We start from the raw sequence: 27,392 nt of genomic DNA, 5'->3' as shown, positions 1-27,392 counted from the left end.
GCGGCCCGACTTCGGAGTTGTGGCAGCGTTCTTGCGCCGGCAGCCCAACTTCGGAGCACTTGCGGCGTTCCAGCGTTCCAGCGGAGGCCCGACTTCGGAGCTGTGGCGGTGTTCCGGTGGCAGCGGCACGACTTCAGAGGCTCAGCCGTAGGCCCAGTGGACTCGGCCATGGGCCCAGTGGACCACGTCGTTGGGAGCTTGCATGTCCCAGGTTGGTGACCTGTTTTTCCGGAGCTCCCACAACAATAGCTTTGTCTGCTGGACTAGAGGGCGGCAGCTTCGGCAGCTTCGACCACTCTGGGCCGCGGAGTTTGAACTGGCTCATTCGCGGAGCTTGGATTCAGCTGGAGGACTGACTTACTTACCATCACCCGGCGGGGTCACAACATCGAAAGCCTGGATCGCTTCAGCGCAAAGGGGGAACAAGGAGGAACGAGACAATGACTTTAAGACTTATGACTTCCATCACAGTAAGGAGGTGCCTGGTGAACTCACTGTGGTGGATGTTAAATTTGTGTTTATTGTGTGTTTTTGTTATTTTTATGTATGACTGCAAGGCACGAAATTTCATTCAGACCGAAAGGTATGAATAACAATAAAGGATACTTTTACTTGAGGAGGAAAGGATTGGCCAATCATTATTATTATGTGGCAGGTCACATTTTACTATCTTGATCAAGATTTTTGAGGAGCCCAAGAATGTGATTGATGAGGGAACGCAGAGAATGCTGTCTATATAGATTATAGTAACCATTTCATAAAGTCCCTTTCGGTAGGCTGGGACAAAATATTATGATGCATGGGATTCACAGAAATGTTGTCATATAGATTAAGGACTGGTTTACAGAGAAATTATTCAAGGCTGCTGCAGAAGTACGATATTCAGGCTGGAGATCTGTGACCTGAGGATTTCCACAACAATTTGTGTTGGGATCTCTGTTATATGCAAAATATTTGACAGTTCAGATGTTAAAATAAACCAGCCAAGAATGAATGGTGGAGAAGTCTCGATGGATCAAATAGCCTAATTCGGCTCAAGGGACTTATAATCTTACGAACTTATAATCATACTGTTGGAACAATATGTTTTATGATATGCCAGCCTTCAGACGGGTTGGTTAATAATATTATTATTGATAATACCAAGATTGCGGGAGTAGTGGAATGTGCAGAAGGATGTCAGAGTACACAGCGGGATATAGATCAGCTACTGAATTGTGCGGAGGGATGGAAGAACACTGTAATCAGAGAGAGTGTGAGTTGTTTCACTGTGGCAGGTTGAATGTTAGGATAAAATGAACAATTAATGGCAAAAATATAGATCAGCCAAGATTAAATGGAGGAGTACATTCAATAGGCTAAATGGCATAATTTTGCTCCTATGACTTATGAACATGAACTTATGACAAGTTTATGGGGTGATATGAAGTCCTACCATATTCCAGCCTTCATTGGTAGAGGCATTGAGTATAATAGTTAGGAAGTCATAATACACATTTAAACTGGATTAAGAATTTCTCTCCAGTAGATCTTTATTCTTTGTTCATGTGATACTGAGAGAAACCCTGCACATTGATAACGGACAAAGCTTTACAGACTTACTAATTCCAGAAGTTGTAGAACTGATATCAGTAGTCGTTTCACTTGTTTGAATTGGAGTGGAGCTCTCGGTGGTTGTAGATACTTCTGTGCTCACTGTCCCTGAAGTGAGTGATGTTGAGGTTGATGATAGACCAGTTGTAAATGTTGAAACAGGAATAGTTGTCGGAGTGGTAGATGTTGTTGAGGCTGCATTAAAACACAGATAATCAGCGTGGAAGGCAAGGTGAAATTAGTTGCATATTTCCTTTTTCACTCACAACATTAAGGATAGTGGGTAGTTGAAATGTGAATTGTTGAAACAGGAGGAGATGAGAAACTAGCACGTAGATTTCAGTAAGACATTAGTTAACATTCCTCGTGGTGGGTTTGGGGTGCAAGTCCAGAACTTAGGAAAAGGTGCATCACAAGTTGATAGTTCAGAGGGAAATATAGTTCAGCCAGGAATGAATGGCGGAGTAGACTCGACAGGCCAAATGAATAAAAATAACATCATAGCGTGATAAAGAAGTCATTTGATAGGCTAGCCTTCACTAGCAGAGGCATTGAGTGTAAAAGCTAGGGCCGTATAATACATATTTAAACTGCAACAGGAAATTGTCCGCACTAGATCTGTGTTACATTATTTAGGTGACACTGAGAGAGACCATGTACGTTGCTAACAGACAAAGCTTTAGAGACTTACTAATTTCTGAAGATGTGGAACTGATATCAGTAGTCGTTTCACTTGTCTGTGTTGGAGTGGAGCTCTCGCTGGTTGTAGCTACTTCTGTGCTCGATGTCCCTGAAGTGAATGATGTTGAGGTTGATGATGGACCTGTTGTAAATGTTGACATAGGAATAGTTGTCGGAGTGGTAGATGTTGTTGAGGCTGCATTAAAACACAAGATACTCAGCACGGAAGGTGAGGTGAAATTAGTTGCGTATATCCTTTTTCACTCACAACTTTGAGAACAGTGAATAGTTGAAATATGAAATGTTAAAACAGGAGGAGATGAAACACCATACATATGTCAGGGTAAAGCGCAATCAGCAACGTTCAGCAGGGACATTTGCCGCAAGAGCTGTTGCGAGAAAAATGATTGAAAATGGAATAGTGGTAACAGGAATATTTGCAACAGCAGGACAATATTGGCCAATCCTTATTATTATTTTGCAGGTCACATGGTACAATCTGAATCAAGTCTTTTGAGGAGATCAAAAAGATGATTGATCGGGGTAGGGCATGGATGTTGCCCACATAGATTTCAGTAAGCCATTTGATAACATTCGTCGTGGTGGGCTGATCTAAAAGATTAAGACGCATGAGATTCACAGTGATTCACAAGTGTGAGTTGTTGCACTGAGGGAGGTTGATTGTAAGCGGATAATATACAGTTAATGGCCGAACCTTAACAGCATTGATGTACAGAGGAAGCTTGTGGTGCAAGTCTAGAACTTACCAAAAGGTGCATCACAAGTTGATATTTCAGAGGGAAATATAGTTCATTCAGGAATGAATGGTGGAGTAGACTCGCTCGGCCAAATGAATAAAAAATAACATCATAGTGTGATAAAGAATTCATTTGATATGCTAGCCTTCATTAGCAGAGGCATTGAGGATAAGAGTTTGGGACGCATAATACATATTTAAACGGCAACAGGAAATTGTCCCCAATAGATCCGTGCTACTTTATTTAGATGATACTGAGAGCGACCATGCATGTTGCTAACAGATAAAGCTTTAGAGACTTACTAATTTCTGAAGTTGTGGAACTGATATCAGTAGTCGTTCCACTTGTTTGTGTTGGAGTGGAGCTCTCGGTGGTTGTAGATACTTCTGTGCTCGATGTCCCTGAAGTGAGTGATGTTGAGGTTGATGATGGACCTGTTGTAAATGTTGAAACAGGAATAGTTGTCGGAGTGGTAGATGTTGTTGAGGCTGCAATAAAACACAGATAATCAGCACGGAGGGTGAGGATAAATTAGTTGCTTATTTCCTTCTTCACTCACAACATTAAGGACAGTGAGTAGTTAAAATGTGAATAGTTGAAACAGGAGGAGATGAAAAGCCAGTACATCTGTCAGGATAAAGTGCAATAAGTGAAGGTCAACAGGCATATTTGCAGCACGAGCGGTTGTGAGAAGAATGACTGAGAAAATAATATTTGTAACAGAAATATTTGCAATAGAAGGAAAAGATTGGCCAATCATTAAAATTATGTGGTAGGTCACATCTTGCTATCTTGATCAAGATTTTTGAGGAGACCACAGAGGTGATTGACGAGGGGAGGGTGGAGAATACTCTCTACATTGATTATAGTAACCATTTCATTCATTCCCTCACAGTAAGCTGGTACATAATATTATGATGCATGGGATTCACAGAGATTTTGTCATATGGATTAAGGACTGGTTTACTGAGAAATGAGACAGGGCTGTGCCGGAAGAATGATATTCAGGCTGGAGATCTGTCACCAAAGAATTTCCACAGCAATTTGTGCTGGGAACTCTGTTATTTGCAGGATATTTGACAATTCAGAGGGAAACATAGACCAGCAAAGAATGAATAGTGGAGTAGACTAGATGGACTAAATGGCCTAATTCTGGTCAATGGGACACAATCTTACGAACTCATGAACATGCTGTTGGAAGGATATGTCTTATGATATGCTCGCCTTCAGACGGGTTGGTTAATAATATTACAGATAATACCCAGATTGCCGGATCAGTGGAATGTGTGGAAGGATGTCAGAGTACACACCGGGATATAGATCAGCTACAGAAATGCACGGAGGGATGGCAGATGCACTGTAATCAGAGAGAGTGTGAGTTGTTTCACAGTGGGAGGTTGAATGTTAGGGAAAAATGAACAATTAATGGCAGAAATATAGATCAGCCAAGATTGAATGGAGGAGTACATTCAATAGGCTAAATGGCATAATTTTGCTCCTATGACTTATGAACATGAACTTATGACAAGTTTATGGGGTGATATGAAGTCCTACCATATTCCAGCCTTCATTGGTAGAGGCATTGAATATAATAGTTAGGAAGTCATAATACACATTTAAACTGGATTAAGAATTTCTCTCCAGTAGATCTTTATTCTTTGTTCAGGTGATACTGAGAGAAACCCTGCACATTGATAACGGACAAAGCTTTACAGACTTACTAATTCCAGAGGTTGTAGAACTGATATCAGTAGTCGTTTCACTTGTTTGTGTTGAAGTGGAGCTCTCGGTGGTTGTAGATACTTCTGTGCTCACTGTCCCTGAAGTGAGTGATGTTGAGGTTGATGATAGACCAGTTGTAAATGTTGAAACAGGAATAGTTGTCGGAGTGGTAGATGTTGTTGAGGCTGCATTAAAACACAGATAATCAGCGTGGAAGGCAAGGTGAAATTAGTTGCTTATTTCCTTTTTCACTCACAACATTAAGGATAGTGAGTAGTTGAAATGTGAATTGTTGAAACAGGAGGAGATGAAAAACTAGCACGTAGATTTCAGGAAGCCATTAGTTAACAATCCTCGTGGTGGGCTTGGGGTGCAAGTCCAGAACTTAGGAAAAGGTGCATCACAAGTTGATAGTTCAGAGGGAAATATAGTTCAGCCAGGAATGAATGGCGGAGTAGACTTGACAGGCCAAATGAATAAAAATAACATCATAGCGTAATAAAGAAGTCATTTGATAGGCTAGCCTTCATTAGCAGAGGCATTGAGAGTAAAAGTTAGGGCCGTATAATACATATTTAAACTGCAACAGGAAATTGTCCCCACTAGATCTGTGTTACTTTATTTAGGTGACACTGAGAGAGACCATGTACGTTGCTAACAGACAAAGCTTTAGAGACTTACTAATTTCTGAAGTTGTGGAACTGATATCAGTAGTCGTTTCACTTGTTTGCGTTGGAGTGGAGCTCGGTGGTTGTTCTGTGCTTGATGTCCCTGAAGTGAATGATGTTGAGGTTGATGATAGACCTGTTGTAAATGTTGAAATAGGAATAGTTGTCGGAGTGGTAGATGTTGTTGAGGCTGCATTAAAACACAAGATACTCAGCACGGAAGGTGAGGTGAAATTAGTTGCGTATATCCTTTTTCACTCACAACTTTGAGAACAGTGAATAGTTGAAATATCAAATGTTAAAACAGGAGGAGATGAAACACCATACATATGTCAGGGTAAAGCGCAATCAGAAAAGTTCAGCAGGGACATTTGCCGCAAGAGCTGTTGCGAGAAGAATGATTGAAAATGGAATAGTTGTAACAGGAATATTTGCAACAGCAGGAAAATATTGGCCAATCCTTATTATTATTTTGCAGGTCACATGGTACAATCTGAATCAAGTCTTTTGAGGAGATCAAAAAGATGATTGATCAGGGTAGGGCATGGATGTTGCCCACATAGATTTCAGTAAGCCATTTGATAACGTTCGTCGTGGTGGGCTGATCTAAAAGATTAAGATGCATGAGATTCACAGTGATTCACAAGTGTGAGTTGTTGCACTGAGGGAGGTTGATTGTAAGCGGATAATATACAGTTAATGGCCGAACCTTAACAGCATTGATGTACAGAGGAAGCTTGTGGTGCAAGTCTAGAACTTACCAAAAGGTGCATCACAAGTTGATATTTCAGAGGGAAATATAGTTCATTCAGGAATGAATGGTGGAGTAGACTCGCTCGGCCAAATGAATAAAAAATAACATCATAGTGTGATAAAGAATTCATTTGATATGCTAGCCTTCATTAGCAGAGGCATTGAGGATAAGAGTTTGGGACGCATAATACATATTTAAACGGCAACAGGAAATTGTCCCCAATAGATCCGTGCTACTTTATTTAGGTGATACTGAGAGCGACCATGCATGTTGCTAACAGATAAAGCTTTAGAGACTTACTAATTTCTGAAGTTGTGGAACTGATATCAGTAGTCGTTCCACTTGTTTGTGTTGGAGTGGAGCTCTCGGTGGTTGTAGATACTTCTGTGCTCGATGTCCCTGAAGTGAGTGATGTTGAGGTTGATGATGGACCTGTTGTAAATGTTGAAACAGGAATAGTTGTCGGAGTGGTAGATGTTGTTGAGGCTGCAATAAAACACAGATAATCAGCACGGAAGGTGAGGATAAATTAGTTGCTTATTTCCTTCTTCACTCACAACATTAAGGACAGTGAGTAGTTAAAATGTGAATAGTTGAAACAGGAGGAGATGAAAAGCCAGTACATCTGTCAGGATAAAGTGCAATAAGTGAAGGTCAACAGGCATATTTGCAGCACGAGCGGTTGTGAGAATAATGACTGAGAAAATAATATTTGTAACAGAAATATTTGCAATAGAAGGAAAAGATTGGCCAATCATTAAAATTATGTGGTAGGTCACATCTTACTATCTTGATCAAGATTTTTGAGGAGACCACAGAGGTGATTGACGAGGGGAGGGTGGAGAATACTCTCTACATTGATTATAGTAACCATTTCATTCATTCCCTCACAGTAAGCTGGTACATAATATTATGATGCATGGGATTCACAGAGATTTTGTCATATGGATTAAGGACTGGTTTACTGAGAAATGAGACAGGGCTGTGCCGGAAGAATGATATTCAGGCTGGAGATCTGTCACCAAAGAATTTCCACAGCAATTTGTGCTGGGAACTCTGTTATTTGCAAGATATTTGACAATTCAGAGGGAAACATAGACCAGCAAAGAATGAATAGTGTAGTAGACTAGATGGACTAAATGGCCTAATTCTGGTCAATGGGACACAATCTTACGAACTCATGAACATGCTGTTGGAAGGATATGTCTTATGATATGCTCGCCTTCAGACGGGTTGGTTAATAATATTACAGATAATACCCAGATTGCCGGATCAGTGGAATGTGTGGAAGGATGTCAGAGTACACACCGGGATATAGATCAGCTACAGAAATGCACGGAGGGATGGCAGATGCACTGTAATCGGAGAGAGTGTGAGTTGTTTCACTGTGGGAGGTTGAATGTTAGGGAAAAATGAACAATTAATGGCAGAAATATAGATCAGCCAAGATTGAATGGAGGAGTACATTCAATAGGCTAAATGGCATAATTTTGCTCCTATGACTTATGAACATGAACTTATGACAAGTTTATGGGGTGATATGAAGTCCTACCATATTCCAGCCTTCATTGGTAGAGGCATTGAATATAATAGTTAGGAAGTCATAATACACATTTAAACTGGATTAAGAATTTCTCTCCAGTAGATCTTTATTCTTTGTTCAGGTGATACTGAGAGAAACCCTGCACATTGATAACGGACAAAGCTTTACAGACTTACTAATTCCAGAGGTTGTAGAACTGATATCAGTAGTCGTTTCACTTGTTTGTGTTGAAGTGGAGCTCTCGGTGGTTGTAGATACTTCTGTGCTCACTGTCCCTGAAGTGAGTGATGTTGAGGTTGATGATAGACCAGTTGTAAATGTTGAAACAGGAATAGTTGTCGGAGTGGTAGATGTTGTTGAGGCTGCATTAAAACACAGATAAACAGCGTGGAAGGCAAGGTGAAATTAGTTGCTTATTTCCTTTTTCACTCACAACATTAAGGATAGTGGGTAGTTGAAATGTGAATTGTTGAAACAGGAGGAGATGAAAAACTAGCACGTAGATTTCAGGAAGCCATTAGTTAACAATCCTCGTGGTGGGCTTGGGGTGCAAGTCCAGAACTTAGGAAAAGGTGCATCACAAGTTGATAGTTCAGAGGGAAATATAGTTCAGCCAGGAATGAATGGAGGAGTAGACTTGACAGGCCAAATGAATAAAAATAACATCATAGCGTAATAAAGATGTCATTTGATAGGCTAGCCTTCACTAGCAGAGGCATTGAGAGTAAAAGTTAGGGCCGTATAATACATATTTAGACTGCAACAGGAAATTGTCCCCACTAGATCTGTGTTACTTTATTTAGGTGACACTGAGAGAGACCATGTACGTTGCTAACAGACAAAGCTTTAGAGACTTACTAATTTCTGAAGTTGTGGAACTGATATCAGTAGTCATTTCACTTGTTTGCGTTGGAGTGGAGCTCTCGGTGGTTGTAGATACTTCTGTGCTTGATGTCCCTGGAGCGAATGATGTTGAGGTTGATGATAGACCTGTTGTAAATGTTGAAATAGGAATAGTTGTCGGAGTGGTAGATGTTGTTGAGGCTGCATTAAAACACAAGATACTCAGCACGGAAGGTGAGGTGAAATTAGTTGCGTATATCCTTTTTCACTCACAACTTTGAGAACAGTGAATAGTTGAAATATAAAATGTTAAAACAGGAGGAGATGAAACACCATACATATGTCAGGTTAAAGCGCAATCAGAAAAGTTCAGCAGGGACATTTGCGGCACTGAGGGAGGTTGATTAAACGGCAACAGGAAATTGTCCCCACTAGATCTGTGCTACTTTATTTAGGTGATACTGAGAGAGACCATGCATGTTGCTAACAGATAAAGCTTTAGAGACTTACTAATTTCTGAATTTGTGGAACTGATATCAGTATAATAGTTAGGAAGTCATAATACACGTGTAAACTAGTTCAAGAAGTTCTCTCTAGTAGATCCAGTTGACCGACCCTAAACTGCATTGATGTTCAGAGGTATATTGTGGTGTAAGTCCAGAAATTTTAGTTTATTAGGTTGTGCATGTGCGTGGGGGGTAGAAACTTGTTTTTGGTCTCTACCTTCGGGGGGGATGCGACTTTTTCTTGTCGTATCCCCCGTCTCCATCTCCGTCCGCGCTGAGGCCTAATGGTGGAGCTGGCGGCCTCGGGGCTCAGTACTCAGTATTCAGTATTTACTTTAATGTCATTTTAACGGAGTACTTACATACACAGATGACACAAAAAAATTGTTTCTCAATCAGTTCCCATCAGTGTGGTTAAAAAAAAGCGAATAAATACATATAGCTCTAAAAATTCAAATTACCATATCTGACTGACTTACTTACCATCACCCGGTGGGGTCACAACATCGGAAGCCTGGATCGGTTCAGCGCAAATGGGGAACAAGGAGGAACGAGACAATGACTTTAAGACTTATGCCATCGATCACAGTAAGGAGGTGCCTGGTGAACTCACTGTGGTGGATGTTAAATTTGTGTTTATTCTGTGTTTTTGTTATTTTTATTATATGTATGACTGCAAGGCACAAAATTTCGTTCAGACCGAAAGGTATGAATAACAATAAAGGATACTTTTACTTGAGGAGGAAAGGATTGGCCAATCATTATTATTATGTGGCAGGTCACATTTTACTATCTTGATCAAGATTTTTGAGGAGCCCACGAATGTGATTGATGAGGGAACGCAGAGAATGCTGTCTATATAGATTATAGTAACCATTTCTTAAAGTCCCTTTCGGTAGGCTTGGACAAAATATTATGATGCATGGGATTCACAGAAATGTTGTCATATAGATTAAGGACTGGTTTACAGAGAAATTATTCAAGGCTGCTGCAGAAGTACGATATTCTGGCTGGAGATCTGTGACCTGAGGATTTCCACAACAATTTGTTGTTTCAGTGTTTCAGTGTGGGAGGTTGAATGTTCGGGAAAAATTAACAATTTATGGCAGACCCTAACAGCAATGATGTAGAGAGGGATCTTGGAGTATGTCCAAAACCTAATGAAAGTATCATCACAAGTTGATAATTGAGAGGGAAATGTAAATCAGCCAAGATTGAATGGACGAGTACATTCAATTGGCTAAATGGCATAATATTTCTCCTTTGACTTATGAACATGAACTTATGACAAGTTTATGGGGCGATATGAATTCCTACCATATGCCAGCCTTCATTGTTAAAGGAGTTGAGTCTAAGTTAGGAAGTCATAATACACATTTAAACTGGATGAAGATATTCTCTCCAGTAGATCTGTGTTTCTTTGTTCAGGTGACACTGAGAGAAACCATGCACATTGTTAACAAACAAAGCTTTACAGACTTACTAATTCCAGAAGTTGTGGAACTGATGTCAGTAGTCGTTTCACTTGTTTGTGTTGGAGTGGAGCTCTCGGTGATTGTAGATACTTCCGTGCTCGATGTCCCTGAAGTGAGTGATGTTGAGGTTGATGATAGACCGGTTGTAAATGTTGAAACAGGAATAGTTGTCGGAGTGGTAGACGATGTTGTGGCTACATTAAAACACAGATATTCAGCACGGAAGGCGAGGTGAAATTAGATGCTTAATTCCTTTTTCACTAACAATAAGTGAAGGTCAGCAGGCATGTTTGCAGCATGAGCGGTTGTGAGAAGAATGATTGAATAGTTGTTACAGAAATATTTGCAACAGCAGGAAATTATTGGTTAGGTGATTAAAAAGATGGTTGATGAGGGTAGGGCATGGATGTTGGCCACATTGATCTCAGTAAGCCATATGATAACGTTCCTCATGGTGAGCTGATCCAAAACATTAAGATGCATGAGATTCGCAGTGATTCACAAGTGCGAGTTGTTGCCCTGAGGGTGGTTGATTGTAAGGGGATAATATACAGTTAATATCAGACCCTTAACAGAATTGATGTTCAGAGGAAGCTTGGGGTGCAAGTCCTGAACTTACCAACAGGTGCATCACAAGTTGATAGTTCGAAGGGAAATATAGTTCAGCCAGGAATGAATGGCGAAGAAGGCCAAATGAATAAAAAATAACTTCATAAAGAAGTCATTTAACAGCAATGATGTACAGTGGGATATTAGAGTGGGTCCATAACTTACTGAAAGTAGCAGCACGAGAGTTGAGAGGTAAATATAGATCAGTCAAGATTGAATGGAGGGGTAGATTCAATAGGCGAAAAGGTGTAATTTTACTCATATCACATATTAATATGAACTTATGACAAGTTCATGGGATGATATGAAGTCCTACCAAATGCCAGCTGTCATTGGTAGAGGCATCGAGTATAAGAGTTCGGAAGTCATAATCCATAATTCAACAGGAAGAAATTCTCGCTAGATTTCTGTTGCTTTGTTTATGTGACATTGAGAGAGACCATTCACATTGCTAATGGAGAAAGCTTTACAGACTTACTCATTTCAGAAGTTGTGGAGCTGATATCTGTTGTTTCACTTGTTTGTGTTGTAGTGGAGCTCTCGGTGGTTGTAAATACTTCTGTGCTCGATGCCCCTGACGTGAGTGATGTTGAGGTTGATGATGGACCTTTTGTAAATGTTGAAACAGGAATAGTTATCAGGGTGGTAGATGTTGTTGAGGCTCCATTAAAACACAGATACTCAGCACTGAGATGGAGACGGGGGATACGGCAAGAAAAAGTCGCATGTGTTGGTGTATGATATATGGGGAGCCTTCGGGGCTGTGGCGGAAGTCGGGCCTACGCCGCCGGCAGCGGCCCGACTTCGGAGTTGTGGCGGCGTTCTTGCGCCGGCAGCCCACTTCGGAGCTCTTGCGGCGTTCCAGCCTTCCGGCGGCTGCCCGACTTCGGAGCTGTGGCGGTGTTCCGGCGGCGGCGGCCCGACTTCAGAGGCTCAGCCGTAGGCCCAGTGGACTCGGCCGTGGGCCCAGTGGACCACGTCATTGGGAGCTCGCAGGTCCCAGGTTGGTGACCTGTTTTTCCGGAGCTCCCACAACAATAGCTTCGTCTGCTGGAATGGAGGGCGGCAGCTTCGGCAGCTTCGACCACTCAGGGCCGCGCAGTTCGAACCGGCTCATTCGCGGAGCTTGGATTCAGCTGGAGGACTGACTTACTTACCATCACCCGGCGGGGTCACAACATCGGAAGCCTGGATCGCTTCAGCGCAAAGGGGGCACAAGGAGGAACGAGACAATGACTTTAAGACTTATGCCTTCCATCACAGTAAGGAGGTGCCTGGTAAACTCACTGTGGTGGATGTTAAATTTGTGTTTATTGTGTGTTTTTGTTATTTTAAGTCGTTGTATATAAAGGCGTTGAGTCTCAGTTAGGAAGTCATAATACACATTTAAACTGGATCAAGACGTTCTCTCCAGTAAATCTGTGTTACTTTGTTCAGGTGACACTGAGAGAAACCATGCACATGGTTAACAGGCAAAGCTTTACAGACTTACTAATTCCAGAAGTTGTGGAACTGATGTCAGTAGTCGTTTCACTTGTTCGTGTTGGAGTGGAGCTCTCCGTGGTTGTAGATACTTCTGTGCTCGATGTCCCTGAAGTGAGTGATGTTGAGGTTGATGATAGACCAGTTGTAAATGTTGAAAGAGGAATAGTTGTCAGAGTGGTAGATGATGTTGAGGCTGCATTAAAACACAGATATTCAGCATTGAAGGTGAGGTGAAGTTAGTTGCTTATTTCTTTTTTCACTAACAACATTAAGGACATTGAGCATTTGAAAGGTGAATTGTTATTGAAACTGGAAGAGATGAAAAACCAGTACATGTGTCAGGATAAAGTGCAATAAGTGAAGGTCAACAGGCATATTTGCAGCACGAGCTGTTGTGAGAAGAATTATTGAAAATGGAATAGTTGTAACAGAAATATTTGCAACAGCAGGAAATTACTGGTCAATCCTTATTATTATTTTACTGGTCAAATTGTACCACCCTGATCAAGTCTTTTGAGGAGATTAAAAAGATGGTTGACGAGAGTAGGCCATGTATGTTGTCCACATAGTTCTCATTAAGCTATTTGATAACGTTCCTCGTTGAAAGCTGATCCAAAACATTAAGATGCATGAGATTCACAGTGATTCACAAATGCGAGTTGATGCACTGCGGGAGGTTGATTGTAAGGGGATAATATAAGTTAATGTCAGACCTTTAACAGCATTGATGTACAGAGGGAGCTTGGGGTGCAAGTCACAACTTACCAAAAGTTGCTTCACAAGTTGATAGTTCGGAGGGAAATATAGTTCAGCCAGGAATGAATGGTGAAGAAGACTCGATAGGCCAAATGAATAAAAAATAACCATAAAGAAGTCATTTAACAGCAATGATGTACAGTGGGATATTAGATTGGGTCCATTACTTACTGAAAGTAGCATCACAAGAGTTGAGAGGGAAATATAGACCATTGAATGGAGGAGTACATTCAATAGGCCAAAAGGTGTAATTTTACTCATATCACATTATTATGAACTTATGACAAGTTCATGGGATGATATGAAGTCCTACCAAATGCCAGCCTTCATTGGTAGAGGCATCGACTACAAGAGTTCGATTGATGATGGACCTGTTGTAAATGTTGAAACTGGAATAGTTATCAGGGCGGTAGATATTGTTGAGGCTGCATTAAAACACAGATACTCAGCACGGAAGGTGAGGTGAAATTAGTTGGCTATTATTTTTTCACTTACAACATTATTGACGGGTGAAATGAAGTCCTACCATATGCCAGCCTTCATTGATAAAGGCGTTGAGTATAATAGTTAGGAAGTCATAATACATATTTAAACTGGCTCAAGAAGTTCTCTCCAGTAGACAAAGCTTTACAGACTTACTAATTTCAGAAGTTGTGGAACTGATATCAGTGGTCGTTTCACTTGTTTGTGTTGGAGTGGAGCTCTCGGTGGTTGTAGATGCTTCTGTGCTTGATGTCCCTGAAGTGAGTGATGTTGAGGTTGATGGTGGACCAGTTGTAAATGTTGAAACAGGAATAGTTGTCGTAGTGGTAGATGTTGTTGAGGCTGCATTAAAACACAGGTATTCAGCACGGAAGGTGAGGTGAAATTAGTTGTGTATTTCCTTTTTCACTAACTACATTAAGGACAGCGAGTAGTTGAAATGTGAATTGTTGAAACTGGAGAAGATGAAGAGCCAGTTCATATGTCAGGATAAAGTACAAATTGCTGTGGAAAATGGCCTAATTATTCTCAAGGGACTTATAATCTTAAGAAATTATGAACATGCTGCTGGAACCATATCTCTTATGATATGCTAGCCTTCAGACGGGTTGGTTAATAATATTACAGATAATATCAAGATTGCTGGAGCGGTGGACTGTGCAGAAGGATGTCAGAGTACACAGCGGGATATAGATCAGCTACAGAAATGCGTGGAGGGATGGAAGATGCACTGTAATCAGAGACAGTGTGAGTTGTTTCACTGAGGGAGGTTGAATGTTTGGGAAAAATGAACAATTAATGGCAGACCCTAACAGCAATGATGTACAGAGGGATCTTGGAGTGCGTCCATAACTTACTGGAAGTATCATCACACGTTGATAATTGAGAGGGAAATATAGATCAGCCAAGATTGAATGGAGGAGTACATTCATTAGACTAAATGGCATAATTTTTATCCTATGATTTATGAGCATGAACCTATGACATGTTTATGGGGTGATATGAAGTCCTACCATAATCCAGCCTTCATTGTAAAGGCATTCAGTATAACAGATAGGAAGTCATAATCCATAATTCAACTGAAAGAAATTCTCACCAGATCTCTTGCTTGTTTATGTGACATTGAGAGAGACCATTCACATTGCTAATGGACAAAGCTTTACAGACTTACTCATTTCAGAAGTTGTGAAGTTGATATCTGTTGTTTCACTTGTTTGTGTTGGAGTGGAGCTCTCGGTGGTTGTAGATACTTCTGTGCTCGATGTCCCTGAAGTGAGTGATGTTGAGGTTGATGATGGACCTGTTGTAAATGTTGAAACAGGAATAGGTGTCGGAGTGGTAGATGTTGTTGAGGCTGCAATAAAACACTGATACTCAGCACGGAGGGTGAGGTGAAATTAGTGGCTTATTTCCTTTTTCACTCACAACATTAAGGACAGTGAGTAGTTCAAATGTGAATTGGTGAAACAGGAGATGAAAAGCCAGTACATGTTTCATGATGAAGTGCAATAAGTGAAGGAAAACAGGCATATTTGCATCATGAGTTGTTGTGAGAAGAATGACTGTGAAAATGATCGTTGCAACAGGAATATTTGCAACAGGAGGAAAAGATTGGCCAATCATTATTATTATGTGGCAGGTCACATCTTACTATCTTGATCAAGATTTTTGAGAATCCCACGAATGTGATTGATGAGGGAACACGGAGAATGCCGTCTACATAGATTATAGTCACCATTTCATAAAGTCCCTCACGGTAGGCTGGGACAAAATATTATGATGCATAGGATTCACAGAGATTTTGTCATATGGATTAAGGACTGGTTTACTGAGAAATGATACAAGGCTGTGCCAGAAGAACGATATTCAGGCTGGAAATCTGTGACCAGAGGATTTCCACAACAATTTGTGTTGGAAACTCTGTTATTTGCAAAATATTGGACAGTTCAGAGGGAAAAATAGATCAGCCAAGAATGAATGGTGGAGAAGACTCGATGGATCAAATAGCCTAATTTGGCTATAATCCTACAAACATGATCATACTGTTGCAACGATATGTCTTATGATATGCTAGCCTTCAGACGGGTTGGTTAATAATATTATAGATAATACCAAGATTGCAGGAGTAGTGGAATGTGCGGAAGGATGTCGGAGTACACAGTGGGATATAGATCAGCTGCAGAAATGCACGGAGGGATGGATGATGCACTATTATCACAGACAGTGCGAGTTGTTTCACTGTGGGAGGTTGAATGTTTGGGAAAAATGAACAATTAATGGCAGACCCTAACAGCAGTGATGTACAGAGGGATCTTGAGGTATGTCCATATCCTACTGAAAGTATTATCACAAGTTGATAATTGATAGGGAAATATAGATCAGTCAAGATTGTATGGATGAGGACTAAATGGCAACATTTTTATACTATGACTTATGAACATGAACTTATGACAAGTTTATGGGGTGATATAAAGTCCTACTATATTCCAGCCTTCATTGGTACAGGCGTTGAGTATAATAGTAAGATTAAACAAGAACTTACCAGTTTGAAGTTTGATCTTTAGTTTATGAGTAGTTACGATGAGGTAATACGTGAAGAAGACCGTTCAGCTGCACATGCGTCAATCTTCAAAGCAGCGGTTTGAAATCACAGATAATAATAGTGACTGAAGTATGATAGTAAGATGAAAGAAGACTAGAACTTCCAGATGATCTTAATGAGGGCTGGGAGCGGAGGGCACGTAATCCCTCATCGTAACTCCTCATAAAATAAAGATCAAACTTCAAACTGGTAAGTTCTGGTTTAATCTTACTATTTTACTTCGGAGTCACGTGAGTGACTACGTGAAGATTTCAAAGCTCTGTGATTTCATGTCGTGAGAAAACAAGTCTACACAACCACAACTGCCTCATTGACAAATGAGGGAAAACATTCATAATGCATACAGTCATGACACAGATTTAAACATGCTGATGCTGTTAAATAACCAATAACAATAATCACATCTCTCATCCTGATGGAACCTATAACAGAACATAAAATAAATTGAGAAATACCCCAGGTCTGGCAACGGGTTATTATAACATGTTTGAAATTTTTGTTCATTTGACAACACTACAGCCGTTAGGATGTGGTCCAGCAGAACGTAATTAACCCTTGCTGCTGCTGTTATAGCAGCCCTGGTGGAGTGAGATCCGGATCAGTATCTACTCCTGCATAACTCAACTCAGTTTTAACACCTGGCAAGATCTGAGCAGATAGGTTCCTATAACATCTTTTGTAACTAACAATCGTAGTGAGCTCAGAGTCTCAAATGCTCTTGGTGACCTTGACGTATTGTTGTAAATGTGTGTCCCCACATAACAAAAGGTCCCTGTGTATGTCTTGAACTATCTTGAGACCTGACACCCCTACTGCTCTGCTTAAATTAATTATAACATGAAATCTTATGCATATATTCACAGATATACCATCCTCTCCTGTCACAATAATGTAACGAGTGACCTGTTGCGCTAACCAGCGCCAGGAGGATAACTACCTAATGAGGTCCGATCAAAGCTAAGAATGTAGCTAAGAACCCCCTAGTGAAATAGTGTTAACACAATGTCAATCTCCCATACTGCATTGTACTTGTCCTGGGAACCTTGGGTAACAGATATCCTTTACTAACTCGATATCCGATCCGAGGTGAACACCACAACTTGGACCTTGTTAGCTGCAGTAAGTCTGATGGAAAGCACCTTGGCACAGTTAATGATCTTATAACTCAATATTGTCAAAGACCATTTAAATCAACTGCAATAGCTCAGGATCTGTACCATTTTAAATGTAACATGAGCATTAAACAAACGCTTCCCATCTGAAACGGCAAATTACCGCTTTTTGGTACCATTCCAGCACTGTGAATACATACAAAAATAGGCGTGAATACCCCAGCCGTAAGCAGTCTATTGAGAATCTGTAGAACGTATATTAATTTTATCATGCAACAGCTGATCTCTCAAGGCACAGGCTGGACCAGCAAGTTTCATTTAAAATAACCATATAATGTTGCATTATTATTATTCCCGACAAATCGGGAATCAAACTGCATAGGCCAATTCCACAGCTGGAACCTAAAGCGACTCTTGATGACTTTATTTCAAGACCTGACTCATAAAGCAAATTGGAGGAAGACATAAAAGACCATTCCTCATGCTTGTAGCGAGAATGTATCTTTCGCCACTGTCATGCCACACAGTTTTGCAACCTTTAATTAGCATGAAAACAATATATCTATATTCGGTGTTCAATTAAATCAGAATGTCATAAATACTGCGTGGTCCAACATCCATTCTGTGTTGTCATTGATCTGTACTTAATGATACTCCAGTGGCAAATGAGATTATGTACCTTTTACAGGATCTTTTCCCTGATTGCACCCTCGTGCTTATCATATGCCACATCTTAGTGCATCAACATGAAATTGAGCATGCACCTATGCATATTCACTCAATCACTCTTTAACCCATGTATGCACTTAGGGTCTATAGATAGTTGATACCAACACTGACGAGTTAATAACTCGTTGCAAATCTCCTGCACCTCCAACTGGAGATGACATTTGCATGTTCCCACCTTGAGCCATAGCATTGTTTTTGCAATATAATGACATACTTATTGATCAACTACTGGAGCAATGCTGAATACTGTTTGTCCATCATAGTGGCTTTATTAGCTTCAGCTTGCAATAGCAAGTTGTATTATCAATGACCTTCATGACCCTTATTGTTTGTCATTAAGCATGCTGTCAGTTCTCCCACTTGCACAGCTGCATCACATCTATTACATTGCCAGTTAGTCTAATGAATAGGAACTCCTTTATAACCACAAGGCTGTTCCAGGTTTCTATTGATTCCAATCTGTTGCCCAGGGCGGTCACAGGCCAACTATCCATTTGATAACAACCTAATTTACTGGATAGGAGAGAACAATTCCTCAATTAGCTTGAGACTGAGTGGATTTTAGCCAAATACAGCATCAAAATATAATCCAGACAATACATCACAAGTGTTTTTGAACTCTGAGTAGTCCTTTGAATGATTTATTGTTATCAAACTGTTTAAATTGCCTCATCATAACAATGCCTTCAAATATCTCTGATGATCATCGTACATGGAAAACCCTATGAAATCAGTTTGATCACCCTTCTTTCATAATGAACAGGCCACACCTGCCATAATTTCGAGTCTGCCCTGACGGCAACTCTGGCCCGGTTCCGATAATTCTCACATGTCCCAAGACAACTCTTGCCATAATTCTGACCTTGCCTTGAAAGACAATTCCCCATATCTCCTAGCCTATCTTGAAGGCAACCTGGCTAAAATACTGGACCTGGCTCAACACTCTTCTGGCCAAATTCCAACCTTCTTGGAATATTAGTATTGTCCAGTTACCTGGTTAAAATGCCTCTGCAAAGATGACAATGTCTCAGTTATTTGTGTATTGCCCAACCAATTGTAAATCTTACCAACTTGTTCATGGTCACTTAGTTGTAGAGTAACTCTGGTCAGCTTTCATGCTGCTACCAGCTTCAGTGAACCGCTTCCTGCCGATGAAGCCATGGGGTGCGTTTTCCCCTAAACTATGAATCCTTACTCATCGTTGGCCTAATTGGTCCAATAGTTTATGTTTTGTCCTTCAGGTTTTGCCTGTGGAATAGGTCTTACCTGAATAGAAGATTCGGCAGGTGGCTCTAACATCCCGATAGTGGTGTTCACTGCATTGTGTTGGGATGCTGTCAGGAATCGTACCTCTGACATGTTCCCTTCATCCCTTGAGGTATGCTCCACGCTATACCCTCAGTCTCGGCATCAGATTTACACTGAACCGGCATGTTCTCCTCTTCCATAAGGGAGACATTAAGCAGCCCTACTGCAAGGCGCTGCTGGCATGGCCTCTCCAACAGGCCCACCCTTCAGGGTCAGAAAATGCCCCGGTAAGCTCATCTCCTCCATGAGGGAGACATCATGCAGCCCTTCTACAGGTGCTGTTGCCATACATTTAAGCAGCCCTATTACAAGGTGCTGCTGACACAGCCTAGAGCAATAGGCCAGCACTGCCATAGATTCGGCATCCCCTTTATGCAGCCCTGTTACAAGGCGCTGCTGGCAAGGGCTCTCCCATCTGCCCAACAGTGCCATATCTCCTGATGTTAGGGTGTATCTATCTTGAGCCTCCTCTCAATAAGGCTCCATCCTGGCAATTCCACATTATTAATTTTTTCCCCCGGAAGGAACCCTCTCGGCACCAGGACTGACCACTTGGGTCGATTTGCCCCATATCTTGGGGACCTCTGCGGTCTGGGTACTGCTTAGCTGGTGGATTTCCCTCCCCTGGGAATCCCAGACCCCTTATATATTACTGGAGGGAAACCCCTACCGGCACCAGGGCTGACCGTTCTGGTCCGTTTAACCCCTGTCCTGGGGACCCCTGCGGTCTGAAAACCGTATAATTACTGGATTCCCCTACCCGGGAACCCCAGATCTATATGTATATCGAGGGAAAAACCTCCCGACACATATTTATATCCCGACTCCCGGTCTACTGGAGATCCCCAGGATTAACATTCATATCGGAGGGAAAAGCCCTCCCAACTCCCGGTGTACTGGAGGTCTCCTCCCCGGGAAGCCCCAGCATTCAAATTCATATTGTCAGAGGGAAAAGCCCTCCCGACTCCAGGTCTAGTGGAGGTCCCCTCCTCGGGAAACCCCAGTATTCACATTCATATCGGGGGGGGGAAGCCCTCCCGGCCTACTGGAAGTCCCCTTCCTTGGGACACTCCCGCATAAATTTTATTGTCGGAGGGGAAACCTCTCCCGGCACCCGGCCGGTTGGAGGTCCCCTCCCTGGGAACCCTAGCATCTCTGTGTCTATCGGAGGGAACCCCTCCCGGCACCTGGAGCGCCTGGAAGCCACTGACCCCCGTTAGCGACCATCATCCACGACACCCAACAATCCAGCTACCCGCTCATGGCAGCAAGAACCGGGGTTTCCCCACAGCCCATAGCTGGTTCCCTCGTCAGGCCTCGCGAATCCTTCGGCAGAAAGCCTCTGGAACAGAAAGCCTCTGCAGGGAATAAAACAGGTAAGAAAACGAGCTTACCTTGAGTTCAAACTTACCGCGTTGGAGGAGCTCCTGCTCCCCAACCAGCCACCTGCACCAATGCGTCTAACGTAATGATGCACGTGCGGCTGAACGGCCTTCTTCACATAGTCACTCACGTGACTCCGGAGTAAAATAGTTAGGAAGTCATAGTACACATTTCAACTGCATCATAGATCTTTGTTACTTTGTTCAGGTGACACTGAGAGAAGCCATGCACCATGTTAACAGACAAAGCTTTACAGACTTACTAATTCCAGAAATTATGGAACTGATGTCAGTAGTCATTTCACTTGTTTGTGTTGGAGTGGAGCTCGCAGTGGTTGTAGATACTTCTGTGCTCGATGTCCCTGAAGTGAGTGATGTTGAGGTTGATGATAGACCAGTAGTAAATGTTGAAACAGGAATAGTTGTCAGAGTGGTAGATGTTGTTGAGGCTGCATTAAAACACAGATATTCAGCATGGAAGGTGAGGTGAAATTAGTTGCTTATTTCCTTTTTCACTAACAACATTAAGGACAGTGAGTAGTTGAAATGTGAATTGTTGAAACTGGAAGAGATGAAAAACCAGTGCATGTGTCAGGATAAAGTGCAATAAGTGAAGGTCAACAGGCATGTTTGCAGCATGAGCTGTTGTGAGAAGAATTATTGAAAATTGAATAATTGTAACATAAATATTTGCAACAGCAGGAAATTATTGGTCAATCCTTATTATTATTTTACAGGTCACATTGTACCACCCTGATCAAGACTTTTGAGGATATTAAAAAGATGGTTGACGAGAGTAGGGCATGGATGTTGTCCACATAGTTCTCATTAAGCCATTTGATAACATTCCTCGTGGTGAGCCGAGCATGAGATTCACAGTGATTCACAATTGCAAGTTGTTGCACGGACGGCGGTTGATTGTAAGGGGATAATATACAGTTAATGTCAGACCTTTAACAGCATTGATGTACAGAGGGAACTTGGGGTGCAAGTCCAGAACTTACCAAAAGGAAATCACAAGTTGACAGTTCAGAGGGAAATATAGTTCAGCCAGGAATGAATGGCGAAGAAAAATTGATAGGCCAAATGAATGAAAAATAACTTCATAAAGAAGTCATTTAACAGCAATGATGTACAGTGGGATCTTGGAGTGTGTCCATAACTTACTGAAAGTTGCATCACAAGAGTTGAGAGGGAAATATAGATCAGCCAAAATTGAATAGAGGAGTACATTCAATAGGCCAATTAGTGTAATTTTACTCATATGACTTTTGAATATGAAGTTATGACAAGTTCATGCGATAATATGAAGTCCTCCCAAATGCCAGCCTTCATCGGTAGAGGCATCGAGTATAAGAGTTCGGAAGTCATAATCCATATTTCAACAGGAAGAAATTCTCGCCAAAAATTCTCGCCAGATCTCTCTCTGTTGCTTTGTTTATGTGACATTGAGAGAGACCATTATAGTTCGGAAGTCAAAATACATATTTAAACTGGATCAAAAAGTTATCCCCAGTAGATCTTTGTTACTATGTTCAGGTGACACTGAGAGAAACCATGCACATTGCGAACAGACAAAGCTTTACAGACTTACTAATTTCAGGAGTTGTGGAACTGATATCAGTAGTCGTTTCACTAGTTTGTGTTGGAGTGGAGCTCTTGGTGGTTGTAGATGCTTCTGTGCTCGATGTCCCTGAAGTGAGTGATGTTGAGATTGATGATAGACCAGTCGTAAATGTTGAAACAAGAATAGTTGTCAGAGTGGTAGATGGTGTTGAGGCTGCATTAAAACACAGATATTCAGCACGGAAGGTGAAGTGAAATTAGTTGCTTATTTCCTTTTTCACTAACAATATTAAGGACAGTGAGTAGTTGAATTGTTGAAACAGGAGGAGATGAAAAGCCAGTACATATGTCAGGATGAAGTGCAATAAGTAAATGTCAACAGGCAAATTTGCAGCATGAACTGTGGTGAAAAGAATGACGGAAAATTGAATAGTTGCAACAGGAATATTTGCGACAGGATACATTATTTATATATACAATATACATTATTTATTTAGATGAAGGAATTCAAAGTAACATTAGCAAATTTGCAGATGTCACAAACCTGGGTGGCAGAGTGAACTGTGAAGAGGATGCTTTGAGGATGCAGGGTGACTTGGACAGTTTGGGTGATTGGGCAGATGCAGTATAATGTGGATAAAGGTGAGGATATTCACTTTGGTGACAAAAACGGGAAGGCAGATTGTTATCTGAATGGTGTTAGGTGAGGAAAAGTGGTAGTGCATCGTGATTCTGGGTGTATTGGTACATCAGTCACTGAAAGTAAGCATGCCGGTACAACTGGCAATGAAGTAAGCTAATGGCGTGTTGGCCTCCATAATGAGCGTAGTTGAGGGTCTGAACAAAGATGTCCTTCTGTAGTTGTACAGGGCCTTGGTGAGATCACACCTAGAGTATAGTGTTCAGTTTTTGTCTCCTAATTTGAGGAAGGACATTCTTGCTATTGAGAGTGTACTGCGAGGTTACAGTAGGTTCACGAGGTTAATCCCCAGGATGGCGGTACTGTCATATGATGAAATAATTGAGCGACAAATCTTGTATTCACTGGAATTTAGGACGAGAGGGGATCTTGTAGAAACATATAAAATTATTAAGGGATTAGACATGCTAGATGCAGGAAACATGTTCCCGATGTTGTGGGAGTCCAGAACCTGGGGCTACATTTTCAGAATATGGGGTAGGCAATTTAGAACTGAGATGAGGAAAAACATTTTCATGCATAGAATTGCGAATTTGTGGAATTCTCTGCTTCAGAAGGCAGTGGAGGCCGACTCACTGGATGCAGTAAAAAGAGTTTGATAGAGGTCTTAGGGCTAGAGAAAGATATGAGGAGAAGGGAGGAACGGGGTACTGATTGTGGATGATCAGCCATGTTCACATTGAATGGCGGTGCTGGCTTGAAGGGCTGAATGGCCTACTCCTGCACCTATTGTCTATGTGTCTATGTATCTATGTGTCTATGTAGGAGGAGAATATCGGCCAATCCTTATTATTATTTGTCAGGTCACATCTTACATTCTTGATCAAGTCTTTTGAGGAAGTCAAAATGGTGATTGATGCAGGTAGGGCATGGATGTTGGCTACATATGTTTCAGTAAGCCATGTGATTACGTTCCTCGTGGTAGGCTGATCCAAAAGATTAAGATGCATGAGATTCATAGTGATTCACAAGTGGGAGGTTGATTGTAAGGGGATACTATACAGTCAATTTTAGGCCCCCTGCTTTTCTCCCTTTATCTACTTCCACTGGGCTCAATTTTAAGAAGGCATGGCATCTCCTTTCACTTTTACGCGGATGATAGCCAGTTGTACATGCCACTCAGGAAAGAAGATAATTATTCCCTAAAACCACTTCTGGTGCATCACAAATTGATAGTTCAGAGAGAAATATAATTTGGCCAGGAATGAATGGCGGAGTAGACTCGAAAATGTACTTCATAGTGTGATAAAGAAGTAGTTTGATATGCTAGTATTCATTTGTACAGGCGTTAAGCATAATAATACATATTTAAACTGCAAAAGGATATTCTCCACAGCAGATCTGTTACTTTATTTAGGTGAAACTGAGAGAGACCATGTACATTGCTAACAGACAAATTTTAGAGATTTACTCATTTCTGCAGTTGTGAAACTAATGTCAGTAGTCTGTTCACTTGTTTGTGTTGGAGTGGAGCTCTCGGTGGTTGTAGATACTTCTGTGCTCGATGTCTCTGAAGTGAGTGATGTTGAGATTGATGATGGAACAGTTGTAGATGTTGAAACAGGAATAGTTGTCGGGGTGGGAGATGTTGTTTAGGCTGCATTAAAAGGCACATATTGAGCATGGAAGGTGAGGTGCAATTAGTTGCGTATTTTCTTTTTCACTCACAACATTGACTTGATTAGTTGAAATGTGAATTGTTGAAGCAGGTGGAGATGAAACACCAGTACATATTGTCAGGATTAAATGCATTAAGAAGGTGTCAAAAAGCACATTTGCAGCAGGTAGCAGTTTTGAGAGGAATGACAGTAAAACGAATAGTTGTAACAGGAGGAAAAGATTGGCCAATCATTTTCATGTGGCATGTCACATGTTACTATCTTGATCAATTTGTTTGAGAAGCTCACCAAGGTGATTGATGAGGGAAGTGCGGAGAATGCTGTCCACATAGATTACAGAAAGGCCTTTCATAAAGTCTCTCATGTTACGCTGGTACAAAATATTAAGATGCATGGGATTGACAGAGATTTTGTCACATGGATTCAGGACTGGTTTACTGAGAAATGATAGAGGGCTGTGCCAGAAGTACGATATTCGGACTGGAAATCTGTGACGTGGACCAAGGAAGGTCCACAGGAATCTGTGTTGGGACCTCTGTTATTTGCAGTATATTTCACAGTTGGGAGTGAAACATGGACCATCCAAAAATTAATGGTCGAGTTCACTCGATGGACCAAATAGCCTAATTCTGTTCCTGTTTCTTGTGAACATATGAGCGAGCAAGTTCATAAGGTGACAGTCTAATGCCCCTGTCCCACTTAGGAAACCTGAACGGAATCCTCTGGAGACCTTGCGCCCCACCCAAGGTTTCCTTGAGGTTCTCGGAGGTTCCAGCCACTCTCCCTATTGATGGAAAGTGGTTTCCGCGTAGTCGAGGCTTCTTCTATGTTCCTGCGATTATTTCAAAAAAAACAAAACCGGCCTCGACTAAAAATAGGTTGCTGTTTGGTCGAAGCCAGTGGAGTGGGGTTGCTATTCACTTACAGGCAGTCGAAGGCAATCTCCTTCACTGACCGGCCATTTTGATGGGCTCGTTGGAGTTTTCAGCAAAGAAAACTCTTTGGTTTTCAGGGCCTAAAAGATCCGCCAGAAGGTAAAATGCCCCTCACAACAACTTGATTAACCTTCTTAAAACTGTTGAAGCAGGTGGAGATGAAACACCCAGTACCCCCCCCCCCAGTTTAAATGCATTAAGAAGGTTCTCCCCCACATTCTCTCCAGGTAGCAGTTTTGAGAGGAATGACAGTAAAACGAATAGTTGTAACAGGAGGAAAAGATTGGCCAATCATTTTCATGTGGCATGTCACATGTTACTATCTTGATCAATTTGTTTGAGAAGCTCACCAAGGTGATTGATGAGGGAAGTCCCTCCCTCCCTGTCCACATAGATCAGAAAGGACTTTCATAAAGTGATCTGTGTTAGCTGGTTACCTTCCTCTTCATCTCGCAGACAGCGCTCCTCCGCTATCCCTGGCCCCCACGTTTGCGATGTACTTGTTTGTGTGGGTGTGGGTGTGTGTGTGCAGTCAGTAGCAAAGACCCTATAGGATCTTTGATCAGTAGATGCAGTTCACGCTTCGGTCGAGGCTTTCCAGGCAAGTGGCCAAAACCTCTGGTGACTCATGGAGAGTGACCGAAACCTCCGGGAACCTCACTGAATCCTTGGGTAGGGCGCAAGGTCTCCAGACGTTTCCGTTCAGGTTTCCTAAGTGGGACAGGGTAGGATATAGAAACATAGAAACATAGAAATTAGGCGCAGGAGTAGGCCATTCGGCCCTTCGAGCCTGCACCGCCATTCAATATGATCATGGCTGATCATCCAACTCAGTATCCCGTACCTGCCTTCTCTCCATACCCTCTGATCCCCTTGGCCACAAGGGCCACATCTAACTCGCTCTTAAATATAGCCAATGAACTGGCCTCGACTACCCTCTGTGGCAGAGAGTTCCAGAGATTCACCACTCTCTGTGTGAAAAAAGTTCTCCTCATCTCGGTTTTAAAGGATTTCCCCCCCCCTATATCCTTAAGCTGTGACCCCTTGTCCTGGACTTCCCCAAACATCGGGGCCTAAACAATCTTCCTGCAATCTAGCCTAACCAACCCCTTAAGAATTCTTGTAAGTTTCTTTCTCCTCTCCCTTCTCAATCTCCCCCCGTTCTAGAGAATATAAACCAAGTTCTCCCCCCTTCTTTCTTCATAAGACAGTCCTGACATCCCCAGGAATCAGTCCCCTGAACCTTCTCTGCACTCCCTCTATGGCAATAATGTCCTTCCTCAGATTTGGAGACCTCTCCCTAACCTGTCATTGGTAGAGGCATTGAGTATAAGAGTCCCTCCCTCCCAATGCAGCGCTCTCTATGAACCATAGGCAATGATCTGTGGCAGTTTTTTGTTTTTTCCTCTTCATCTCGCAGACGAGGGCTCCTCCGCTAACATGTCCCCCACGTTTGCGATGTACTTGTTTAATTCATAGATATGTGGGTGTGTGTAACTGGGATAGGAAAGACTCTAGAGTAGATCTTGTGTTACTTGTTTTAGTTGACACAGAGAGCACATT

General features: G+C 41.8%; 1 protein-coding gene across 1 annotated transcript in view; it reads right to left on the bottom strand.

Moving 5' to 3' along the window:
* Window positions 1-528: 528 nt before the first annotated feature.
* Window positions 529-27,392, bottom strand: part of LOC129703230 (mucin-2-like) — a 79,944-nt gene continuing 53,080 nt past the window's right edge. The window contains exons 8-21 of the mRNA XM_055645509.1: window positions 22,604-22,789; window positions 21,273-21,458; window positions 15,048-15,176; window positions 14,033-14,218; window positions 12,645-12,830; window positions 11,631-11,759; window positions 10,552-10,737; window positions 8,578-8,763; window positions 7,896-8,081; window positions 6,477-6,662; window positions 5,436-5,612; window positions 4,754-4,939; window positions 3,335-3,520; window positions 529-2,470 (exon numbers count right to left, since the gene is read on the bottom strand). Of these exons, the coding sequence (XP_055501484.1) occupies window positions 2,226-2,470; window positions 3,335-3,520; window positions 4,754-4,939; window positions 5,436-5,612; window positions 6,477-6,662; window positions 7,896-8,081; window positions 8,578-8,763; window positions 10,552-10,737; window positions 11,631-11,759; window positions 12,645-12,830; window positions 14,033-14,218; window positions 15,048-15,176; window positions 21,273-21,458; window positions 22,604-22,789 (2,540 nt within the window). The 3' untranslated portion in view covers window positions 529-2,225. The remainder of the gene's footprint in view (window positions 2,471-3,334; window positions 3,521-4,753; window positions 4,940-5,435; window positions 5,613-6,476; window positions 6,663-7,895; window positions 8,082-8,577; window positions 8,764-10,551; window positions 10,738-11,630; window positions 11,760-12,644; window positions 12,831-14,032; window positions 14,219-15,047; window positions 15,177-21,272; window positions 21,459-22,603; window positions 22,790-27,392) is intronic.

The sequence above is a fragment of the Leucoraja erinacea genome, chromosome 14 (assembly GCF_028641065.1).
Source record: "Leucoraja erinacea ecotype New England chromosome 14, Leri_hhj_1, whole genome shotgun sequence".
NCBI lineage: Eukaryota > Metazoa > Chordata > Chondrichthyes > Rajiformes > Rajidae > Leucoraja > Leucoraja erinaceus.
The sequence above is the reverse complement of the archived record's forward strand: the minus strand, read 5'-3'. Positions and strand labels throughout refer to the sequence as shown.